This window comes from Eurosta solidaginis, chromosome 2, assembly GCF_040869045.1.
Source record: "Eurosta solidaginis isolate ZX-2024a chromosome 2, ASM4086904v1, whole genome shotgun sequence".
Lineage (NCBI taxonomy): Eukaryota > Metazoa > Arthropoda > Insecta > Diptera > Tephritidae > Eurosta > Eurosta solidaginis.
The window spans coordinates 45,298,623-45,323,628 of record NC_090320.1 but is presented as its reverse complement, the minus strand read 5'-3'; the positions used below and the strand labels follow the sequence as shown (position 1 = coordinate 45,323,628).

General features: G+C 37.3%; 2 protein-coding genes across 2 annotated transcripts in view; both read right to left on the bottom strand.

The window, feature by feature from the left end:
- LOC137241500 (serine-rich adhesin for platelets) overlaps nucleotides 1–25,006 on the bottom strand; it is a 759,406-nt gene that overhangs the window by 661,490 nt on the left and 72,910 nt on the right. The window lies entirely within an intron of this gene.
- On the bottom strand, nucleotides 11,509–12,445 carry LOC137242089 (trypsin 3A1-like). The gene is made up of 2 exons (XM_067769461.1): nucleotides 11,920–12,445; nucleotides 11,509–11,862 (listed from the first exon to the last, which is right to left on the bottom strand). Exons 1-2 carry the CDS (start codon nucleotides 12,413–12,415, stop codon nucleotides 11,705–11,707), a joined length of 654 nt encoding a protein of 217 aa, XP_067625562.1. The 5' UTR covers nucleotides 12,416–12,445; the 3' UTR covers nucleotides 11,509–11,704.

Sequence of the window (25,006 nt, the reverse complement as noted above, 5' to 3'; positions counted from 1 at the left end):
GATCTCCCGAGGATATATCCAAAGTTGAGATCGGTATCATTCGGAGTTTTATCGTTGCTACCCAACGATTCTGTAAGTAGCTAGATCTAAGTCACCGTTATTTTTGGTGTATGTGGTATCACAACGAAGCTCGTGTTGTTCAAGTGAGCTATCCTTATCAGGGCAGCTACCACATAACCTATCCTATCCTATCATATAGGCATAAGCTATGTACACATATACAAATTTACATGAATTTTTTGTTTTGTTTACATGTCTTTTTAAGTGTTATTTCCGTGAAATGCGCTTGATTTATTTTACAATAAAATACGAATGTTTCTTGGATAAAAAATCTACCAACTTCTACCACTATTTTAATTTTTCGTCTAGCAACATTATCTTTTTAAAGGTCCGTGCATTGTTCTCATACCAACTAATGGAGTTGCTAGCAGTTCTAATGAAATTTGATCCAACAAAGAGTTGTGAGAGCAAACAGAGCAGTTGACAGAGAAAAGAAAATAAGCTTGGTTTTCAGCTTTTCCAATTAGAACAGCCAGAAGTTTTTATCGTTGCAAGCAGACCCATTGCGTGATCACTGCGGTTACTTAAGTTAGACTTATTTTTGTAAATTATTGTATATAAATTATTTTTATATCAAAGCAAGTAAGAAAGGCTAAGTTCGCGTGTAACCGAACATTACATACTCAGCTGAGAGCTATGGGGACAAAATAAGGGAAAATCACCATGCAGGAAAATGAACCTAGGGTATCCTTGGAATGTGTTTGTATGACATGTGTATTAAAGAGTATTTTAAGAGGGAGTAGGCCATAGTATTATGGGTGGACGCCATAGTTCTATGGGTGGATATCACCATAAAGGTGGACCAGGGCTGTTGAGTATTTTAAAAGGGCGTGGACTTAGTTCTATAGGTGGACGCCTTTTCGAGATATCGCCATAAAGGTGAACCAGAGGTGACTCTAGAATTTGTTTGTACAATATGGGTATCAAATGAAAGGTGCTAATGAGTATTTTAAAAGGAAGTGGACCTTAGTTCTATAGGTGGACGCCTTTTCGAGATATCGCCATAAACGTGGACCAAGTGGCGACTTTAGAATTTGGTTGTACGATATGGGTATCAAATGAAAAGTGTTAGTGAGTATTTTAAAAGGGAGTTGGCGTTAGTTCAAGTCAAGGGCGACTCAAAATTTGTTTGGACGATATGGCTATCAAATGAAAAGTGTTACTGAGCATTTTAAAAGGGAGTGGGCCTTAATTCTATAGGTGGACGCCTTTTCGAGATATCGCCATAAAGGTGGACCAGGTGTGACTCTAGAATTTGTTTGTACGATATGGGTATCAAATGAAAAGCGTTAATGAGTATTTTAAAAGGGAGTGGGCGTTAGTTCTATAGGTGAACGCCTTTTCGAGATATCGCCATAAAGGTGGACCAGCATGACTCTAGAATTTGTTTGTACGATATGGGTAGCAAATGAAAGGTGTTAATGAGTATTTTAAAAGGGAGTGGTGGTAGTTGTATATGTGAAGGCGTGTTCGAGATATTGACCAAAATGTGGACCCAGAACATCATCTGTCTAGTACCGCTAATTTATTTATATATTTAATACCACGAACAGTATTCCAGTCAAGATTCCAAGGGCTTTTGATTTCGCCCTGCAGAAATTTTTCATTTCTTCTACTTAATATGGTAGGTATCACACCCTTTTTGCAAATTGTTTTTCTAAAGTTATATTTTGCGTCAAAATACCAATCCAATTACCATGTTTCATCCCTTTTCTCGCAACTGGTATAGAACTACGGAATCTTTTCATTTTTCGTAACTTTCGATATCGAAAAGTGGGCGTGGTCATATTCGGATTTCGGCCATTTTTTACACCAATACAAAGTGAGTTCAGATAAGTACGTGAACTGAGTTAATAAAGATATATCGGTTTTTGCTCAAGTTATCGTCTTAACGGCCGAGCGGAAGGACAGACGGTCGACTGTGTATAAAAACTGGGCGTGGCTTCAACCGATTTCGCCCATTTTCACAGAAAACAGTTATCGTCCTAGAATATAAGACCCTACCAAATTTCACAAGGATTGGTAAATTTTTGTTTGACTTATGGCATTAAAAGTATCCTAGACAAATTAAATGGAAAAGGGCGGAGCCACGTCCATTTTGAAATTATTTTTATTTTTGTATTTTATTGCACTATATCATTATTGGAGTTGAATGTTGACACAATTGACTTATATACTGTAAAGATTTTGGATTTTTTCTTAAAATTTGACTTTTAAAAAATTTTTTTTAAAAGTGGGCGTGCTCTTTATTAATTTCATCATGATATCTTCAACGACTGCCATATTACAGCTTGCAAAACTTAAATTACCTTCTTTTATAAGTGGGCTGTGCCACGCCCATTGTCCACATTTATCCGTCTTTGGTAATGAATTATCGCACTTTTTCGGTTTTTTGAAATTTTCGATATCGAAATAGTGGGCGTGGTTATAGCCCGAAATCGTTCATTTTAAATAGCGATCTGATATGAGTGCCCAGGAACCTACATACCAAATTTCATCAAGATACCTCAAAAATTTATTCAAGTTATCGCGTTAACGGACAAATGGACGGACGGACGGACAGGGCTCAATCAAATTTTTTTTTCGATGCTGATGATTTTGATATATGGAAATCTATATCTATCTCGATCCATTTATACCTGTACAACCAACTGTTATCCAATCAAAGTTAATATACTCTGTGAGCTCTGCTCAACTGAGTATAAAAAAAAGGACGTATGGCACTCGGGGACTGCCACGGTAAAGCTTTTGCATATTATCAACTTATGCAATTATAATATTTATGCAACATTTTGTTTTCTTTGATATTAATTCAAGTTTTGTCTTTGATATTAATTCAAGTCAAATTTTTAAACGTGGTGACCGATAAGAAAACAAATTTTTTACTTTTATTGAATAAATGAGAAGTTATTATTGGTTAAAAATTTGTATTATTATCTTAAAAGATATGTACATACATAGGTTATTCAGCAATATTTATAATGGAAATTATAGGTTTATGGTAACTGAAATAGGAAACATACGTTTGAGACTTGATATCCTCTAAATATCTTGAAAATACCGCGTCAATGGTGGTCCCATATTTTATTGTGGATCCTTTTGGATCATTATTTATTTTCAAATTGAATTTTTCAAAAAGAAAATTTGTCAACCGCTCTAATTTTTTATCAGCGGAATTGGTGTTGAAATCGCCGGCCAAGATAAGTGGAAATTTATTAGCATTTGTACCAAGTATTTTTGCCTCTTCTTCAGAGTACTCCAGTAAAGTGCGATGAATAAAATGCTCTACCTCGTCCAATTTTGGATTCGGAGAAATGTAAATTGCTACTATGACAATGTGTAGAACATTTCAAAGTTTGCATAAGCACGCACAAATATCTCCAACAAATGAGCACCAAAATTAACATCGCTAACCTGTGCAATATTTATTTCAATATTCGGCGTCATAATATTAGTAACGTTATTGTTATTTTGGTAAATAGCTACACCACCCTTTGGAGCAGTTTCTCGTCTGAATTGAACAATACATTTGAAATTATGTATTTCAATCGGATTATCACGCGTCATGCAAGTTTCGGTAAGAAGTAAGACATTTATTTGTCTCGTAACTGAATCTTGTAAATCGTATTTGTGACTATTTAGACTTTATTGAAATGCCATTTCTATTACTAATGAAATCTAAGACAGTTTGAGCTATCGTCTGAACACTACTTAAAGACAGTCTTTTGAATTCTTGCAACAAAGATGCAGTCGATGCAGCTTGCTTTCGATTATGATAAAACTTAAATGCGGCATTATCGTTTTTTGTCGTGATATACAATTTTTCAATATTTGTCACCCGAGAGAGCGCAACATAAACGAGTTCCTGAGAATGTGCTTTACTATACTCATATACTATTTCGTCAAAATTTCCACCTTGCGACTTATGTATAGTTAGAGCAAGAGCTGAAGCTAATGGAAAATGTTTGCGTTTGGCTATACATTTTTTATCCGATGTTAATGAAATATTTGCTGTTCGTAATTCAATGGGTGCCATCTACAGCGCAGTAGTGAAGATAAATGTACACCAAAGACAACAACCAATATTCGCATAAATAGATCCAATTTTATGTAATCAGGCTGTTGCTAACACCGAAACTTTTGCTGTTATTAACAGATGTTATTCCATGATGTTATGTACATATATAGCAGGTTACGGTTTTTTTTGATTCAGTCGCCACGCTCAAAGCCCGCGATAAAATCTATGCAATAGCTTAAAATCAAAGGGAACAACTATGTACGTAATTACTGTACTAAGTTCAACAGCAACAAAAGCAATTATGTACAGCGCGTATGTGTTTGTTGGTGTGCATCATCTAGCATGCAGGTCATCTGGCATCATGCGGTTACCAGTGCCATCTACAGCGCAGTAGTGAAAATAAATGTACACCAAAGACAACAACCAATATTCGCATAAATAGATCCAATTTCATGTAATCAGCCTGTTGCTAAAACCGAAACTTTTTCGAACCTTTTTTGACAAATATCCGTTACGGTTATTATTGATTTAGTCGCGAAGCCCGCGATAAAATCTATGCAATAGCTTAATTATAATTTACACAAGGGTACAGCGGTAGTACATAATGGCATAGAGTAACGGGATAGATATAGACTTCCTTATATCAAAACTATCAGCATCGAAAGAGGTTTTAATTAAGCCAAGTTCGTTCGTCCATCCGCCCGCTAACACGAATGCTTTAGTAAAAATTGAGATATCTTTCGTGTATTGGCTTATTGAACCTAGAATAGTTTGGAATTGAAAATGGGCGCAACCGAAATAAAACCACGCCCACTTTTTTATATCGGACAGAGACAGAAAAAGCGCTGAAACTGGATATATGAGTTGACTTTATGTAGTAAAATAATCAAATGGTAAATATTCGCAAAATGGGTGTGACACCGCCCACATTAAGAGAAACAAATTTAAAGCTTGCAAGCCATAAATCAAGAGGCGTTGAAAATATGCATGGGGGGTTGTTCTAACAAAATCAGATGGCGACCACGCCTTCTTATTTGAAGCTGGTGATAACAAAACTTTCAACAGTTTTGCGGTATGTAACTGAAGACAAACTTACTATCTCAGAAGTGATATGGTGGAGCAAAGTAAGTGAACTGAAAATTTTTATACTCAGTTGAGCAGAGCTCACAGAGTATATTAAGTTTGATTGGATAACGGTTGGTTGTACATATATAAAGGAATCGAGATAGATATAGACTTCCATATATCAAAATAATCAGGATCGAAAAAAAAATTTGATTGAGCCATGTCCGTCCGTCCGTCCGTTAACACGATAACTTGAGTAAATTTTGTGGTATCTTGATGAAATTTGGTATGTAGGTTCCTGAGCACTAATCTCAGATCGCTATTTAAAATGAACGATATCGCACTATAACCACGCCCACTTTTTCGATATCGAAAATTTCGAAAAACTAAAAAAGTGCGATAATTCATTACAAAAGACAGCTAAAGCGACGAAACTTGGTAGATGAGGTGAACTTAGAACGCGGCATAGAAAATTAGTAAAATTTTGGACAATGGGCGTGGCACCGCCCACTTTTAAAAGAAGGTAATTTAAAACTTTTGCAAGCTGTAATTTGGCAGTCGTTCAAGATATCATGATGAAATTTGGCAGGAACGTTACTCCTATTACTATATGTACGCTTAATAAAAATTACCAAAATCGGAGAAGGACTACGCCCACTTTTAAAAAAAAATTTTTTTCAAAGTAAAATTTTAACAAAAAATTTAATATCTTTACAGTATATAAGTAAATTATGTCAACATTCAACTCCAGCAATAATATGGTGCAACAAAATACAAAAATAAAAGAAAATTTCAAAATGGGCGTGGCTCCGCCCTTTTTCATTTAATTTGTCTAGGATACTTTTAACGCCATAAGTCGAACAAAAATTAACCAATCCTTTTGAAATTTGGTAGGGGCTTAGATTCTGGGCGATAACTTATTTCTATGAAAAAGGGCGAAATCGGTTGATGCCACGCCCAGTTTTTATACACAGTCGTCAGTCTGTCCTTCCGCATGGCCGTTAACACGATAACTTGAGCAAAAATTTACATATCTTTAATGAACTTAGTTCGCGTGCTTACTTGGACTCACTTTATCTTGGTATGAAAAATGAACGAAATCCGACTATGACCACGCCCACTTTTTCCATATCGAAAATTACGAAAAATGAAAAAATGCCATAATTCTATACCAAATACGAAAAAAGGGATGAAACATGGTAAGGTAATTGGATTGTTTTATTGACGCGAAATATAACTTTAGAAAAAACTTTATAAAATGGTTGTGATACCTACCATATTAAGTAGAAGAAAATGAAAAAGTTCTGCAGGGCGAAATAAAAAACCCTTAAAATCTTGGCAGGTATTACTTACTTACTTACTTAATTGGCGCTTAACTGTCTAAACGGTTATGGCCGTCCAACAAGGCGCGCCAGTCGCTCCTTCGCTCCGCCAACCGGCGCCAATTGGTCACACCAATGGAGTTTAGATCGTTTTCCACCTGGTCCTTCCAACGGAGTGGGGGCAGCCCTCTACCTCTGCTTCCATAGGCGGGTTCCGATAGAAACACTTTCTTGGCCGGAGCATCATCTTTCATTCGCATAACATGGCCTAGCCAGCGCAGCCGCTGCGTTTTAATTCGCTGGACTATGTTGATGTCTGCGTATAGCTCGTACAGCTCATCATTAAATCTTCTTCGGTACTCGCCATCGCCAACGCGTAGAGGTCCATAAATCTTTCGAAGAACTTTTCTCTCGAACACTCCCAAAGCCGCTTGATCTGCTGTTGTCATGGTCCATGCTTCTGCCCCATATTGCAGGACGGGTACGATAAGTGACTTGTAGAGTATGATTTTCGTTCGCCGAGAGAGGACTTTACTTTTTAATTGCCTACCTATTCCAAAGTAGCATTTATTGGCAAGATTGATTCTTCGCTGGATTTCATTGCTGATGTTGTTGCAGGTATTACATATATAAATAAATTAGCGGTATCCAACAGATGATGTTCTGGGTAACCCTGGTCCACATTTTGGTCGATATCTGGAAAACGCCTTCACACCACTCCCTTTTAAAACTCTCATTAATACCTTTAATTTGATACCCATATCGTACAAACTCATTTAGAGTCACCCCTGGTCCACCTTTATGGCGATATCTCGAAATTCCAACTATAGAACTAAGCCCCACTCCCTTTTAAAATGCTCATTAACCCCTTTCATTTGATACCCATATCGTGCAAACAAATTCTAGGGTCACCCCTGCTCCACCTTTATGGCGATATCTCGAAACGGCGTCCACCTATGGAACTAACTTTTTACTCCCTTTTAAAATACTCATTAACACCTTTCTTTTGATACCCATATTGTACAAACAAATTCTAGGGTCACCCCTGATCCACCTTTATGGCGATATCTCGAAACGGCGTCCACCTATGGAACTAAAGATTACTCCCTTTTAAAATACTCATTAACACCTTTCTTTTGATACCCATATTAAACAAACAAATTCTGGGGTCACCCCTGGTCAACCTTTATGGCGCTATCTCGAAACGGCGTCCACCTATGGATCTAAGGATGACTCCCTTTTAAAATACTCATTAACACCTTTCATTTGATACCCATATCGTACAAACGCATTCTAGAGTCACCCCTTGTCCACCTTTATGGTGATATCTCGAAAAGGCGACCACCTATACAACAACCACCACTCCCTTTTAAAACCCTCATTAATACCTTTAATTTTATACTCATATCGTACAAACACATTCTAGAGTCACCCCTGGTCCACCTTTATGGCGATATTTCGAAACGGCATCCACCTATAGAACTAAGGCCCACTCCCTTTTAAAATACTCATTAACACCATTCGTTTGATGCCCATATTGTACAAACAAATTCTAGGGTCACCCCTGGTCCACCTTTGTGGCGATATCTTGACACGGCGTCCACCTATGGATTACTCCCTTTTAAAATACTCATTAACACCTTTCATTTGATACCCATATCGTACAAGCGCATTCTAGAGTCAACCCTGATCCGCCTTTATGGCTATATCCCTAAATGGCCTCCACCTATAGAACTATGGCCCACTCCCTCATAAAATACTCTTTAATGCCTTTCATTTGATACAAATTCCAGGGTTTCCCTCGGTTCATTTTCCTACATGGTTATTTTCCCTTATGTTGTCACCATAGCTCTCAACTGAGTATGTAATGTTCGGTTACACTCGAACTTAACCTTCCTTACTTGTTTGGAATAAAAGTTGGGACTTAGGAAAGTAATTTATCTTTCATTATTATTTTATCAAGACGTTTATAAATAAAAGTCTCAAATAATTATCGTTGAAGACTCAAACAAAGAAAACATGTCTGGTTAATATTATTTAAAACTTAAAAAAACTTTCTTAATAATAATTTTGAATGACGCAAATAAGTTTTATTAGGCATATTCAAGATACAAATATAGAGTGGTAGCTTCACTTCTTCTAGGTCATATCATCTCTTAATGGGAAGTCTTTGTTAAGTATCGCTTCAATTGACTCTTCACTACTGTGTTACCACTCCTCGTCATAATTTTGACTGTATCTCTCATTTATAGGACTTTCCTCAGTCTTGCAGTTTTGCTGAAGTATTCTTTGTCCGCAAAGACATTTTCCATTTGACCTTCTGACTTAACGTTTATAGATCCTTAAAAGGTCTCTATATTCGTCCCAATACTCCTCGTTTTCCGCAACTTCTTCCAGATAAGACCTGTTTCTTACCTACCCTTTAAGAAGACTCTACTCCTTACTCCAGCATGGTGGCTTTGCTTTTTCCTTGAATCTTCTCAGAAAACACGTTCTGTTGTACGCAGTTGCTAATGCCTTTGATAAAAATTTGTTGCACTTCTCCAACTTCTCTACAGCCCCAGCCTCCCTACCAAACATTGCTGGAATGTATACTTGTCCATTGTTTTAGGGTTTTTAAAAGTTTTACCCGCCCCCAACATCTTTAGAGGCGGCTAGTATATGTTTGGTCTGAAAAAGATGACCTGTAAAGGATACTCGATTCATACCCTGAAATACCATATTCAGAGCTCAATATAAACTGCTGAATGGATATCACCCTATCTCGGCAAAGTTTTCAAAAACCCCTCCCTATATCGGATTTGTTTTAAAAACGGCCTATGTGAGCTGGGACGTTTATGAAAAAAATTATATCATAGGGCACTCACAACCGAATTCTGTGAAATGATTGTTTTGAGGGCAGCGTAGTTTAGTTTCTTCCTTGTATGTACAGTCAAACACCAAGTTTGAAGGCCAGAACAATTTATGTTTCGAACTTTCAATACTCTTTCTACACCATATCATATGCACGAGTGAAATATATTGGTACACTTGAAAGCTTCCATTTTATCTAAAGCAGCTCCGATCACATTGAATAGCATTTGAAAACTTGAAAAAATTTTTTGAGGTGAAGTCAACAACTTGTCAAGACTTGTGGTTATCAAAAAGCTGAGTATACATTTTAACCTTCTTGAAGAAGAATTTGATAGGTCTCTTAAGCTAGCACAACCTTTCCACCCCAATCAAAAAACGAGACCGTACTAAATTGCACAATATTTAATGCTAATTTAATACGGGTTAAATAAATTTATTGCACTTGTGGTGAGTCCAAGGAATCTTGCTTAAAGATTAAACTCAAGCTATCCCAACCCTCGATATTTAAAAAAAAAAACCAGTGTAATAAATTTAACTAACCCGTATTAAATTAGCATTCAATATTGTGCAGTTTAGTACGGTATGGTTTTTTGATTGGGCTGGAAAGCTTGGGCTAGTTTAGGAAGCGAAATTTAGGCTTAAATTATCTGGTGATAAAAGGCGCCAAGAATTTTGTTTTAAATAGTGGCACCGCTTTCCGCGGGGTTTCCAAAAAGCTCAATCAGTGCGATATCCAACGACACCTATTGCCAACGTAAAATGCTATTTTGGTAAAATACCGCCTCTTTAAAGGCCCTGGAATAATCATCATATTCATAACGTCCACTTCGCAACCATATTTTCAATTAATCATAGATAAATGTATATTGGCATCGCTTAATGGTGTCCTAACCTAAGAAATGTCATAACTTCATAAAAAAGAAAATACGTAAAATTTCATAACGAAAAATATAATCCCCAAAACTCGAATAAATTCGCCAACGCAAAAATGTATATACAGTGTACTCTCTCCTAACAGACACCTCCCTTAAGCGGACACCTCTCATAAATGGACAATTTTTTCAGTACCAAAAAAATCCTTAAGCATTTTTTAAGTTGGTTCCTTTTGAGCGGAGAACCCTCCCATAACCGAACAGCTTACAACACCTTTTTTTCACTTACTCTTTACCATATTCGTACAGCTGTTGCTTATTCACTAATACGTGCATGGATGTAGGGGAATCCCCTAAATACGAAGAACCTGTTTTCAATACAGTAAAAAACATAAAAATGTATGTACCTATTGCATACACGTAGTTAGTATCTTCTTGTGTGTGTACGTACGTGAATCGCAATGCCTAAAGTAGTGTTGAGTATTAAAGACAAATTTAATATCATTGAAATTCATAAGAAAGAAAATCTAAGTGTACGAGAGTTGGCAAAGAAATGTAATATCAGCAAAACGCAAGCTGCTAGCATTATCAAAAACAAAGATAAAATTTTAAGTTTGTGGGACACTGACGTCAACCCGGAGAGAAAAAGGAGTCTTCTGAAGCCCAAAGGCTTTAATATTGATAAATTGTGCTACAAATGGTTTGTGAAGGCTCGAAATAAGAGCACTTCTCTTTTAAGAGCACTTATAAGGAGCAAAGCTAAAGAAATTGCAGTGAGACTCAATTACGACGATTTTAGTGCATCATCCGGCTGGCTGGAAATGTTCAAAAAACGTCACAACATAACTTTCCGTACAATTATTTTGAATATTTTGTACAGAAAACTTTATTCTTTAATTTATGAACAAAGCTTTATGAACCTCCTAACTTAGTCTTATTTGTATGTATTAATATTCTTCTTTTGGAAATAAAACTGTTTAAAATTCATCAATAATACTTTTCTCATAACCGGACACCACTCATAAGCGGACAAATTTGGCATTCTCTTAGATGCCCGTTTAAGAGGGAGTACACTGTATAATGGAATTGGTTGGCTATGTTATCCTTATGACTAAGGCGTCATTCAATAGCTTTCATAACCGATTAGACTGACCTCCATAGAATTCCCTGGATCAGCTGTTTTACACGGAGTTTGCAAGGGCCTTAAAGTAGTCATTCCGCAATATTGTTTTCACCTCATGGTGGATTCATACACGAGGGAACAACTTAATTCAGTTACATGCGTCACACTTTCATTGCATACAATAAAAAATATATATTTACTCACAATTGTAACCCTTTATTAGTATATGATACAAGGAAAAAATATCATCATTTCGACTGCTGAGCGGAATATCATCATCTCTCAACTGCTGTTTCGGAAACGCCTTATCTCAAAATGTTTCAAAATTCGGCGCTCAGTCGAGTTAGAGTAATATGCCAATCAACAGTCAATTTATAATAACACCCTTCAGTTACATCCATTTTCTTATAAAGTCTCCAACTCTTGGATTTGCTACATTTAGATATATATCCTCAGAATCGTCCATGATACGTTGTGCCACCGCACAAAGTCGACCATCAATAACGCCTCCTGCTCCAGTATCTCCAAACTGCAATTCTTTTCCAGAACCTCCAGCAGTAAAGGTTGTTTGTATATTCGGACATTGACCTACTTCCACATACATACCTATGAGAATAGGAGAACAAGTTTTATCGTCTTTATGTGCCGCACCCCATCCAGTAACTGCCATCCATTCTCCCGGTTTTAATTGATCATCGCATAGTGGTATTATTTTTGCTATCCCATCGTCCTTAAAGGATTCAGTCAGTTTAACCACTGCAATGTCCAAAAATTGTGTTTGTGCAGTATAATCATGATGAGGAATTATTTCCGCCACACGGGGTCGTTGCCCTACTTCTGTATATATATTGGTTGCACCAGCTATAACGGAGACATCCTGCGGAAGTTCATATGCTACGCAATGAGCCACTGTGACCACCGATTTAGGACCGACTATGGAACCAACGCAATTGTAAACTTGTTTAATAAATATTGCCACTGAGTGTGGATATTTCGTGATATCTATACCAGTTCCATATATCATGCGATCTTGCGCATTCGTATAGCTTAAAATGCTGCTAAGCAAGACAAAAAGCAGAGCGAAATTATTTCGTTGACTCATTTTATTTTAAAACCGTTTTTAACACTTTCTAAGTATAAAGTACACCAATATTAATTTTGTGGGCGCTATTTATACCTAATTGAGTCGTGTAAATAAAAAATAAAACTTCAGGCAATTGAAATAACAAAAATACATCTAAATTTGAGTTAAAGCTACTCAAGGCCAATCTTCTTATACTCAGCGTGTTTTTCACACCGAGTGTATTAATTCTGGTTACATAACAGACATAAACGAATCGGAATAGACATAGACTTACATATATCAAAATGTTAAGGATGAAAAAAGAAATTGATTCCGCCATGTCCGTTCATCCGGCCGTCTCTCTGTCAGTGCACACGACAATTTTAGTAAATATTAAGATTAAAATTACAATTTGTTATATCGGTTCCTTGGCGGTCATCTCCCATCGCTATTAAAAATGAGGGAAATCGGATGGTAACCACTCCCACTTTTTATAAATATAACCTTTTAGAAAACACATAAAACCTTATTATTTTGAACTAATGTTAAGACTCTTGAGAGCTTTATATCAATGGTGTTTAATTTTCCAAGTGAAATTTTAACAAGCAAATGGAAAAAATTTTAGTTTTTGAAAATGGGCGTGGCGGGAGCCAAAACTCGAATAAAAATTAAATGGTCATGATAATATTGCGTACACATCGTTGACTAGAATAATAACTTATATCTAATCGAAAAATAGTTTTGTATCAATGTTATTTCACTTATCAAGTTTTATTGTATGAGGGAATTAGGAGACATTTTTTTTATTCCGATCAAGTATTACGAAACATTTCTAGAGCCACGCTGAGTATATTCGGCTACACCCAAACTTAGACACCCTTACTTGTTGTTTGTTTGTTTTAATTAGCTGAACAAACATATTTTGCTCTATTAAAATAACAAATCAAACGTAATTAGTGATATTCTAGCGAAATGAAATTACGCGTTTTGCTATACTTTTTCAAAACAACATTTCTTTGGAATTGTTTGTTTATTTATACGTGGGCGAATCCCAAATAAGGTGCATCACGAAACGAAAATCAAAAGTGTTAACACTTTTTTCTATCACTTGGGATTAAAGCTCAAATACGTGCATGATGTGGAAATCAAATAGTTTATTCTTTCCATCTTCCTGAACAGAGAAATATAATTACAAAGAAAGTATTCATCCATTTTGCAAATTTCGAAGTTTTGCTAACAAAATATAACGTCCTTTCTTTATATTGTTCCGCTGTTGAACCCAGACCAATATTTTTGCTTCTAATAAAATTTTGCTAGACTTTTATTTAGCCTTAAAAAAACCAGAAAAATTAGGCTTTATAAATTGATCTTTATTATTTTCCTAGTAAGCAAACGTCGACTTGAAATCAAAAAATCTTGTGAATGTTAAATAGGTCTGTTTACTAAAATTTTTCCGGAAAGTTCGGGTAACATTTGTTAATGGTGTCTAAAATTTATCAAGCCCTCCAATTACCTCTCTTCCAGTAGTGGATCCATATATTGGCCCATAACTTTATTTCTGTTTAGCCACCGAAACTTATATGTTGTCAGAAAGAGGACATTTTGTGCTTTCAGCAGTTAATAAACTGTTAATTAATTCTTGGAGATGTTAGAGAAATCTTACAAAATATTAAGAAAATTTAAATTGTTGTATCTCTTTTTTAATTTATGTATACAAAGGATTATCTGAGGAAAATCTAAAATCAGTTCTGATTTCAACAAGATATGAATTTAAAAGGTTAATGTAGGTCTTATTGGTGTATTCAACAATTTCATTAGAAAGACACAAGAACATACTCTATTGAATGACCTAAAAATTTATCGAAGAATAAATAGAAGGAAAAGTTTGTTTTGTTCCTTTAGCCCGGAATTTGAGGGCGTATTCAAATTCTACGTTTTTTTAATTTTTTTTCCCTCTTAGACCTAAAACTTGAAGAATATATTTTAAATATCATATAATGTAAATCATTGAATAAGGATGGTGGCGTCCGTAATAGTCGCTAAGCTTATATCCAGCGTTTTAAAAATATATATCAGATTTCGAAAAATTATGGGCATTTGGTTTTTCTTTCACCTTCTGTTTCTCATTGAAGGCATTTAAAATTTCCCCTTAGCTTCGTTAAGTTTTGCATATTTACACAAGCATTAAAAAATTACTGCCATTTCTTGTCACGCCCGAACCTCATCATACATGGTCATGTATATGTACTTACATTGTTGAGGTACCCACAATTGTTGCAAATATCGTAATATCTGCTCAGCCCGCTGCTTATGTTCTCTTTTATGCAGGTTGAAATGCATGCGAATGTCTCGTCCGTTTCCAGGGACTTGCCCATATATATTTGCAAAGCGTGTTATTAAGTAGACATGTGTACAATGAATGTATTTTTAATGAAAAGTAGAATGGGTACACTTAACTAGTTGTATCTGTTTTGAGATAAGTAAATAAAAAATAAGATTTCCGGTATTTGAAATATACTCAGCGTGGTTTTAAGACCGAGTGTATTAACTTTGGTAACATAACAGGCATAAACGAATCGGAATAGATATAGACTTACATATATCAAAATGCTAACGATGAAAAACGGAATTGATTCTGCCATGTCCGTTCACCCGTCCGTCTCTCTGTCAGTGCACACGACAACTTCAGTAAATATTAAGAATAAATTATTGTAATTTGGTATATGGGTTCCTTGGCGCTCATCTCCCATCGCTATTAAAAATGAGAGGAATCGCATTAATTAGAAGCAATTTAGCTCCCCATGGAACTAGGAGGTGGGTAGCGAGGGATGGGATGAAAGTTTAATGTGGTCGTTCCCGAGATGGTCGGGCTAGTTCATTAATGGTGCTTTGTTACCGTAGCGTACCGGATCTATATCCGGCAAAGGACCATCAACATCGATAACACTCCCCAAAGCCTTCGGAGAGCATTTTTATCGTTAATACATCAACAACAACAGGGGAATCGCATGGTAAACACGCCCACTTTTTATAAGTATAAACACATGAAAGCTGATTATTGGACTGATATAAAGACTCTTGATTTTTTTTAAATGGGCGCGGAAATGCCCGTGGACGAATAAAATAAACTATATCTTTGCATATAAGAGCTTTATATTAATGGTGTTTCATTTTCCAAGTGAAATTTTAGCAAGCAGAAGGAAAAAATTTAATTTTTGAAAACCGGCGTGACACCGCCTCTTTTATCACCAAAAAATTTTCTGTTTCGGGAGTCATAACTGGAAGAAAAATTAAAGGATCTTAATAAGACTAAATAAAATAAATAAATGTAGGCGCGATAACCTCCGAAGAGATTTTAGGCCGAGCTTCTCTTCCAAGTTGCGTCGTGCTCCTTTTATTATTTCCTAAAATTTGGCGGGACGAGACCTACTTCTTTAATGCCGACTCCGAACGGCATCTGCAAGGCAGATGAGTTTTCGCTGAGAAGCTTTTCATGGCAGAAATACACTCGGAGTGCTTGCCAAACTCTGCCGACGCGCAACCCCGCCTAGAAAAATTTTCTTCTAATTGAAAAAATTTGTGTCTAAAATTTGTGATGTTGCTTTGCCCGGGGCGTGAACCCAGGATCTTCGGTATGGTAGGCGGAGCACGCTACCATCACACCACGGCAGCCGCCGTGGGGTACATATATTTTCCCTATAGCAGGACGGAGTCGGTTAAAAATCACGCCCACTTTTTTATAAAAATGTTTAAAAGGGTCCTAGACTAGAATACTAAGTTGGTTTTATATCTTAGCAAAAAATAGGTTTGTATCAATGATATTTCACTTATCATGTTTTATTGTAAGAGGAAATGAGGAGACATTTTTTTTAATGGGCGGTCCTACACCCCTATTCCGATCAAGTATTACGAAACATTTCTAGAGCCCAAAAAAAAAAATTCCTTGTAACAAAATTCGAAAAAGTAATTTATCTGAAATAAACTGTACAATTCAAACTTATGCTGAGTATATAATATTCTGTTGCACCCAAATTTAGACACCCTTTCTTGTTTTGCGTTTGTTTTAATTAGCTGAAAAAACATATTCTGCTCTATCAAACTAACAAATCTATTCTAGCGAAATGAAATGACGCAATTTGCTATACTTTTTCAAAACAACATTTCTTTGCAATAGTTTTTTTATTTATATGTGGGCGAATCCCAAATAAGGTCCATCACGAAACGAAAATCAAAAGTGTTCAGACTTTTTTCTATCACTTGGGATTAAGGGTCAAATATGTGTATGATGTGGAAATCAAATAGTTTATTCTTTCCCTCATCCTGGACAGAGAAATATAATTTCAAACAAAGGCTTCATCGGTTTTGCAAATTTTGACGTTTTACTAACAAAATGTAACGTCCTTTCTTTATATTGTTGCGCTGTTAAACCCAGATCTATATTTTTGCTTTTAATAAAATTTGGTATACACTTTTTTAGCATTAAAAAAAAACTTGAGAAAACTGGGGTTTTATAAATTGATCCTGCCCGTATCCTTATTATTTTCCTAGCAAGCAAAGGTCAACTTGAAATTAAACAAGTAAAGGGGTCTAAGTTCGGGTACAGTCGAACATTATATAATAGGCCGGGTCGATTTGTGGGGAGGCAAAAAAATCGCCCATCGCTCTGTGATCTAGGGATCAAAATAAGAAACTTTGCTGAAGGAACCATACCTCTAAAACGAATTCTCCTGTCCCCCCCTTTGGGTCGTAGGGGCAAATTTTGAAAAATCCCACTTTGAAATGCCTATGGTTTTTCTTTTTGGAGTTTTTTTTTCTCTTTAGAAATTTATTTAGTCAGAACATATGTAAACGATAAAATGAATTTAACTTAGTAATAGAAAAGAAATTAAAAAAAATTATTAGAAATTAGCGTTTTTACAACCCCCTTTTAAAACCAAGGCATCACTGTGATGCATTTGCATGTCGTAAACACAGTTGTGTGGGTTTTTTATTCAACCGTTTTAAAAAATGAAGGTATCACTGTGACACAATTGCAGATCGTAAAATTGCTTTTGTTGTTTTTTTAAGCCACCACAAGACACAGCAGGTAGAATTGAAATTGCTCCTACCCAAAAGTTCGAACAAAAGGGAGGGGGACATCAGAATTCATTTTAGAGGTATGGTTCCTTCGGCAAAGTTTCTTATTTTGATCCCTAGGATACGATTTTTACAGAGCAATGAGCGATTTTTAAATCGACCCGCCCTATTATATACTCAGAGTGAGCTTCAATTGCACATTTCATTTCAGATAAATTACTTTTCTACATAACACGTGGCACCACCCGTTTGGAAAGAAACGTCTGCCCAATTCCTCTAACAATAAAACTCGATAAGTGAAATATCATTGGTTCAAAACTGTTTTTTGCTAAGTTATAGCATATAGTTATATTTTTCTATTCTACGACCCTTTTAAACTTGTTTTATATCTAAGCTGCCGTGGTATTTAATTCTCTTCTTTTTACTAGAAATATTTTCTGCTATAAGGAATATATGTGTTTACAATTTCATTACGATATGTTAATTTTTCTTCGAGTAATGGCTCCGAAAACATAGAAAACTGCTTAGTCATAAAAGGGGCGGTGCCACACCAATTTTTTTTAATTTGAAGTTTGTTATAAAATAGATCCACTTGGGAAATGAAAAACAATTGATATAAAGCCCTTTTTTGCAAAGATATAGGTTATTTTATTCGTCCACGACCATTTTAAAAATCTTTTATATAAAAGTGGGTGTGGTCCTTAACCGGTTTCGTTCATTTTTCTTCGAAGCATTCCTTATGGTAAAGGCCGAATTTTGTTACGATAGGTTTAAAGGTTTTTGATTTATGATTAATAATATTTGTAAAATTGATTTTATCAAAAGTGGGTGGTGCCACGCTCATTTAAAAAAATTTTCCAAATTTTTATCAAAGATCTCAATATCAGTCCACAAGTCAAATTTCAACATTCTAGGTGTATTATTTACTAAATAATCAGGTTTTTTTGTGTTTTCCAAAATGTTATCATCCCATTTCACTCATTTTCAATACCAATCTATTCTAGGTTCAGATAAGCTCGTGTACCAAATTTGGTGAAAATATCTCAATATTTACTCAAGTTATCGTGTTAACGGACAGACGGACGGACGAACGCACGGACATGGCTGAATCAATTTTTTTTTTTCGATAATCTCGATTCCTTTATACCTGTACAACCAATCGTTATCCAATCAAAGTTAATATACTCTGTGTGCAAAGCACGCTGAGTATAAAAAGCCGTCAGATGTTAAATAGGTCTGTTTACAAACATTTTTCCGGAAAGTTCGGGTAACATTTTTTACTGGTGTCTAAAATTTGTCAAATCCATTACCTCTCATCCATTAGTTAATCCATATATTGCCTGTAATTTTGTTTCTGTTTAGCCAAACTTATATGTTGTTAGAAAGAAGGTATTTTGCGTTTTCAGCAATTAGTTGGTTATTGGAGATGTTTGAGTAATCTCACTTAAAAATTTACCAAAGAATAAACAAAGGGAACAGAGGTATACGAAATTCCAGGTATGCTGATTTTGTTTACTCTACTAGACCTAAAACCTGATGTCTTGCAACGAATATATTTTCAATATCATATAGTATAATTCATTGAGAAAGAATATTCGCGTCTTTGATCGTACTTAAGCTTATATCCAGCGTTTTAGCTGGCATTGGGTCTTTATTTCACCTTCTGTTCTCTTTTATGCAGGCTGAAATGCGTGCGAATATCTCGTCCTTTTCCAGGGACTTGCCCATATGTATTTGAAAAGTGTGTTATTACGTTAAAATGTGTAAAATGAATGTGTTTTTAATGAAAAGTACAATGGGTATCTTAATTAGTATTATTTGTTTTGAGATATGTAAATAAAAAATAAGATTTCCGGTACTTGAAATATACTCAACGTGCTTTTCACACCGAGTGTATTAACTTTGGTAACATAACAGGCATAAACGAATCAAAATAAATACAGAATTCCATATATCCAAATGCTAAGGATCAAACAAGGGATTGATTCCGCCATATCCGTTCATCCGTCCGCCTCTCTGTCAGTACATACGACAACTTGAATAAATATTAAGAATAAAATATGGCATCGCTATTAAAAATGAGGGTAATCGCATGGTAAACACGCCCACTTTTTATATATATATCGTTTTGGAAACACATAAAACCTGATTATTGGACTGATATTAAGACTCTTGATTTTTTTTTAAAATGTGCATGGCACCGCCCGTGGCGAATAAATTAAGCTATATCTTTGCAAAAAAGAGCTTTATATCAATGGTGTTTAATTTTCGAAGTGAATTTTTAACAAGAACAAGTAAAGGTGTCTAAGTTCGGGTGTAACATTTCATTTCAGATAAATAACTTTTCGACATAATACGTGGCACCGCCAGTTTAAAAAAAATGTCTCCCCAGTTCCTCTTACAATAAAACTTGATAGGTGAAATATTATTGATTCAAAACTATGTTTTGCTAAGTTATAGCTTATTAGTCTAATCTACGACCCTTTTAAACTTGTTTTATATCTAAGCTGCCGTGGTCTTTAATTCTCTTCTTTTTACTAGAAATATTTTCTGCTATAAGGAATATATGTGTTTAAAATTTCATTACGATATATTAATTTTTCTTCGAGTAATGGCTCCGGAAACATAGAAAACTGCTTAGTCATAAAAGGGGCGGTGCCACGCCCATTTTTTAAATTTAAAGTTTTTCCTATTTATTGTTATTGGAAAATTAAAAGCCATTGATATAAAGCCCTGTTTTGCAAAGATATAGCTTATTTTGTTCGTCCACGACCCTTTTAAAAATCTCTTATATAAAAGTGGGCGTGGTACTTAACCGATTTCGTTAATTTTTCTTCGAAGCATTCCTTATGGTAAAGGCAACCTCTCTGCCGAATTTTGTTATGATAGGTTTAACGGTTTTTGATTTATGATTAGTAATATTTGAAAAATTGATTTTATCACAAGTGGGCGGTGCCACGCCCATTTTCAAAAATCTTTCAAAATTTTTATTAAGAGTATCAGTATCAGTCCACATGTCAAATTTCAACGTTCTAGGTGTATTATTTACTAAATTATCAGGTTTTTTGTGCTTTCCAAAATTTTATATATAAAAAGTGGGCGTGGTTATCATCCGATTTCGCTCGTTTTCAATACCGATTTATTCTGGGTCCAGATAAGCTAGTGTACCAAATTTGGTGAAGATATCTCAATATTTACTCAAGTTATCGTGTTAACGGACAGACGGACGGACGAACGGACGGACATGGCTCAATCAATTTTTTTTCGATAATGATGATTTTGATATATGGAAACCTATATCTATCTCGATTCCTTTACACCTGTACAACCAACTGTTATCCAATCAAAGTTAATATACTCTGTGTGCAATGCACGCTGAAAGGAAAATTAAAGGATCGTAATAAGATTGTGTACATATTATTTCTTTATAGCAGGAAATATTTCTAGCACAAATGGACGTGATCGGTTAAATACCACGCCCACTTTTATATAAAAGATATTTCGAAGGGTCGCAGGCTAAAATAATAAGCCATATCTAAGCGAAAAATAGTTTTGTATCAATGTTATTTCACTTATCAAGTTTTATTGTATGAGGAAAACAAGGAAATTTTTTTTAAATGGGCGGTGCCACGTGCCTGTTCCGATCAAGCATTACAAAACATTTCGAGGGCCACGCTGAGTATATAATGTTCGGCTACCGTCAAACTTAGACACCCTTACTTGTTGTTTGTTTGTTTTAATTAGCTGAACAAACAAATTTGGCTCTATCAAAATAACAAAACAAACGTAATTAGTGATATTCTAGCGAAATGAAATGACGCATTTTGCTATACTTTTTCAAAACAAGATTTCTTTGCAATTGTTTGTTTATTTATACGCGGGCGAATCCCAAATAAGGTCCGTCACGAACCGAAAATCAAAAGTGGTCGGACTTTATCTCTATCTTACTTACTCACTTAATTGGCGCTTAACCGTCTAAACGGTTATGGCCGTCCTCCGCCAACCGACGCCAATTGGTCACACCAAGGGAGTTTAAACCGTTTTCCACCTGGTCCTTCCAACGGAGTGGGGGCCGCCCTCTACCTCTGCTTCCATAGGCGGGTTCCGATAGAAACACTTTCTTGGCCGGAGCATCATCTTTCATTCACATAACATGGCCTAGCCAGCGCAGCCGCTGCGTTCTAATTCGCTGGACTATGTTTATGTCTGCGTATAGCTCGTACAGCTCATCATTAAATCTTCTTCGGTACTCGCCATCGCCAACGCGTAGAGGTCCATAAATCTTTTGAAGAACTTTTCTCTCCAACATTCCCAAAGCCGCTTCATCTGCTGTTGTCATGGTCCATGCTTCTGCCCCATATAGCAGGACGGGTACGATAAGTGACTTGTAGAGTATGGTTTTCGTTCGCCGAGAGAGGACTTTATTTTCAATTGCCTACCTGGTCCAAAGTAGCATTTATTGCCAAGATTGATTCTTCGCTGGATTTCAGTGCTGATGTTGTTGCTAGTGTTGATGCTGGTTCCCAAATAAACGAAGTCTTTTACTATTTCGAAATTATGGCTGCTAACAGTAGCGTGGTTGCCAAGGCGCGTATGTGCCGACTCTTTGCTGGATGACAGCAGGTACTTCGTTTTGTCCTGATTCACAATCAAACCCATCTTTACCGCTTCTTTTTCCTGTTTGGAGTAATCAGAGCTAACAGCGCGGGTGTTTAGGCCGATGATATCAATGTAATCAGCATACTTCAGTAATTGCATGCTTTTATAGAATATTGTTCCAGTACGGTTAAGTTCTGCAGCTAGTATAATTTTCTCCAACATCAAATTAAAGAAATCGCACGATAGGGGATCAACCTGTCTGAAACGTCGTTTAATTTCGAACGGCTCGGAGAGGTCCTTCCCAATTCTGACTGAGTTGATGGTGTTGCTCAACGTCATTTTGCACAGCCGTATAAGTTTTGCGGTGAAACCAAATTCAGACATAGCAGCACATAGGCAGCTCCTTTTCATGCTGCCGAAGGCGGCTTTAAAGTCGACGAAGAGGTGATGTGTGTCGATTCTCTTTTCACGGGGTTTTTCCAAGATTTGACACATTGTGAAAATCTGGTCGATGGAAGATTTACCAGGTCTGAAGCCGCACTGATAATGTCCAATCAACCGGTTCACGGTGGGCTTCAATCTTTCGCACAATACACTTGAAGGGACCTTATATGCGATATTAAGAAGGCTTATTCCACGATAGTTGGTGCATTTTTCAGTATCGCCCTTCTTGTGGACTGGGCAAAGAACACTTAGATTCCAACCGTCGGGCATGCACTCATCCGCCCATATTTTGCTAAGAAGCTGCTGCATGCGCCTTACCAACTCCTCGCCGCCGTACTTGAATAGCTCCGCAGGCAATCCATCAGCGCCCACGGCCTTGTTGTTTTTCAATCTGGTTATTGCTATTCTAACTTCATCATAATCGGGCAGGGGGACATATATTCCATCGTCATCGATTGCGGGATCGGGTTCTTCATCTCTGCGCGGTGAATTGTTGCCTCCATTTAGGAGAGCAGAAAAGTATTCCCTCCATAATCTAAGCACTCTCTGGACATCAGTTACAAGGTCGCCGTTTTCATTCCTGCATCTGCCTATCCTGGACAGATAAACAAAATTTTATTTATTTATTTATTTATTTATTTATTTATTTATTTATGAGAAATGTAATTATAAATAATTTATATTACTTTGAGAAGGCACTAGCGACTAAGATTATCGGCCTGAAAAATTCTAACAATATGCATATTATGACTGGCAGAAAATCCTTGGGTTGAACCCTCGAAGAGGGTGCCGGCTGGTAATATGCACAACAGTTTCCCCTTCCAGGGGAGTGCTAGCTAAGTTTAGGAATCATTTCCATTTCTGCCCCAGCTCCTTAATAGCTCAGGCATATGGAAATGGTTTTTAAACGTGGCCTCAAGGTGGGAACCGGACCACACCCAGTTGAAAAGGTGGTCCACCCCTAATCCAGGGTGTTATGCGTTTCCGTGCCCATTGGATGGTTTGCAGTCAGGGGCATCCGATTGTATTTCTACGGAGCCTCGCGGATACCGGTCCACCTCCGGGAGTAACGGCGACTTGTTGCGGTATGGGGCCCTACCGCAGTCGACCGCATAGTTTCCCCTATCATTTTCATTTCAACGGTCTCACCTTAGTAGGCTGCCGACGAACCAGTAATGGTGAACAAAAAAAAAACTAAGCCTCGGATCCCTGCACGGGAAAAGATGGCACCCTTGGACTAGGCGTGAAAAAAGTACCCAATCCGTCGGGAATCGCACAGACGGCGCCGACCAGGGCTTCACGGCCCCAAAGTACTATTCGGCCACCTGTGCAAGCTAGCGGAAGGACTAAACCCCTTGAGGGCAAGTCCAATCCTGCGGCAGCTGGCAAAGCTAGCCCCAAAGAGGGAAAGCAGCGCCAGACTGAGCAAGCACAGGACGTCCGTCCCACGCCCGTACCGGGCACCTCTCGCCAGCAGGTGGCTAGAAACAGCACTAAGTCCTACACGGACAAAAGTGCTGCCTCCACCGCAAAGCTATCTCGCAAGCCGGCTGAACCCCTTGAGGGATCCAATGCGAATAAGTGAAACCCTGTTCCGGTCTGAAACCAGCGGAACATTCGCAACGCCGCCAAAATTGTTGAGATACTTGGCAACTCTCCCTACGACAATTTGACGGCAGAGAAAAAAAGTTCTCTCGGCTGGACCAGTACCAACCCCACCCTCCAAGGTACTACGACTGTCTCTTCTGCCACCAAGCAATCTTCTGAACCGAAGATGCCAGCCTTAAGAGACAAAGGTCTATGGCAAATGCCTCGCGCGCTCCCAAAAGGCACAGGCATTCGGCCTCTACTCCCCCTGCCCTGACCAAAACCTTCAGCGAGGTGGCTAAGGCCAACATTACGCTGGCGGTTTTGAACCGCGGTCATCCGGATGGGAACGTGTCCCCGGATAACTGGAAGGATGTCCTTAACGGCCTTCTCAAGATCTTTAAGGATATCATGACCAAATATCCGGGGCCAGCTCCCACTATCCGTGATGTCGGCTGGTACCAGGGCAGGGTCAAACTCGTTTCCTGCGCCGACGAGCGCTCGTGCAAGCTCTATAAACTCGCCATAGCTTCGTTAGGACAGCTGCGGCCTGGTCCAGCTTGGAAGCGGTCGGTTTGGAATAAATTCCGAACAGACCTAATCCCGGAGGTTCACCGATATCCGGGAGGCTCCGTAGAAATACAGTCGGACGCCCCTCACTGCAACCCTTTCAGTGGGCACCGAAACGCATAACACCCTGGATTAGGGGTGGACCACATTTTCAACTGGGCGTGGTCCGGTTACTACCTTGAGGCCACGTTTAAAAACCATTTCCATATGCCTGAGCTGTTAAGGAGCTGGGGCACAAATGGAAATGATTCCTAAACTTAGCTAGCACTCCCCTGGAAGGGGAAACTGTTGTGCATATTACCAGCCGGCACCCTCTGGGAGGGTTCAACCCAAAGATTTTCTGCCAGCCATAAT

Bases quoted from the DNA above. Each gene is read 5' to 3' on its own strand.
- LOC137242089 (XM_067769461.1), bottom strand. From the start codon at position 12,415: ATGAGTCAACGAAATAATTTCGCTCTGCTTTTTGTCTTGCTTAGCAGC. The intron at 11,863-11,919 runs GTATGTATGTGG...TTACTGCTGGAG, and splicing joins TTGTTCTCCTATTCTCATAG to GTTCTGGAAAAGAATTGCAG.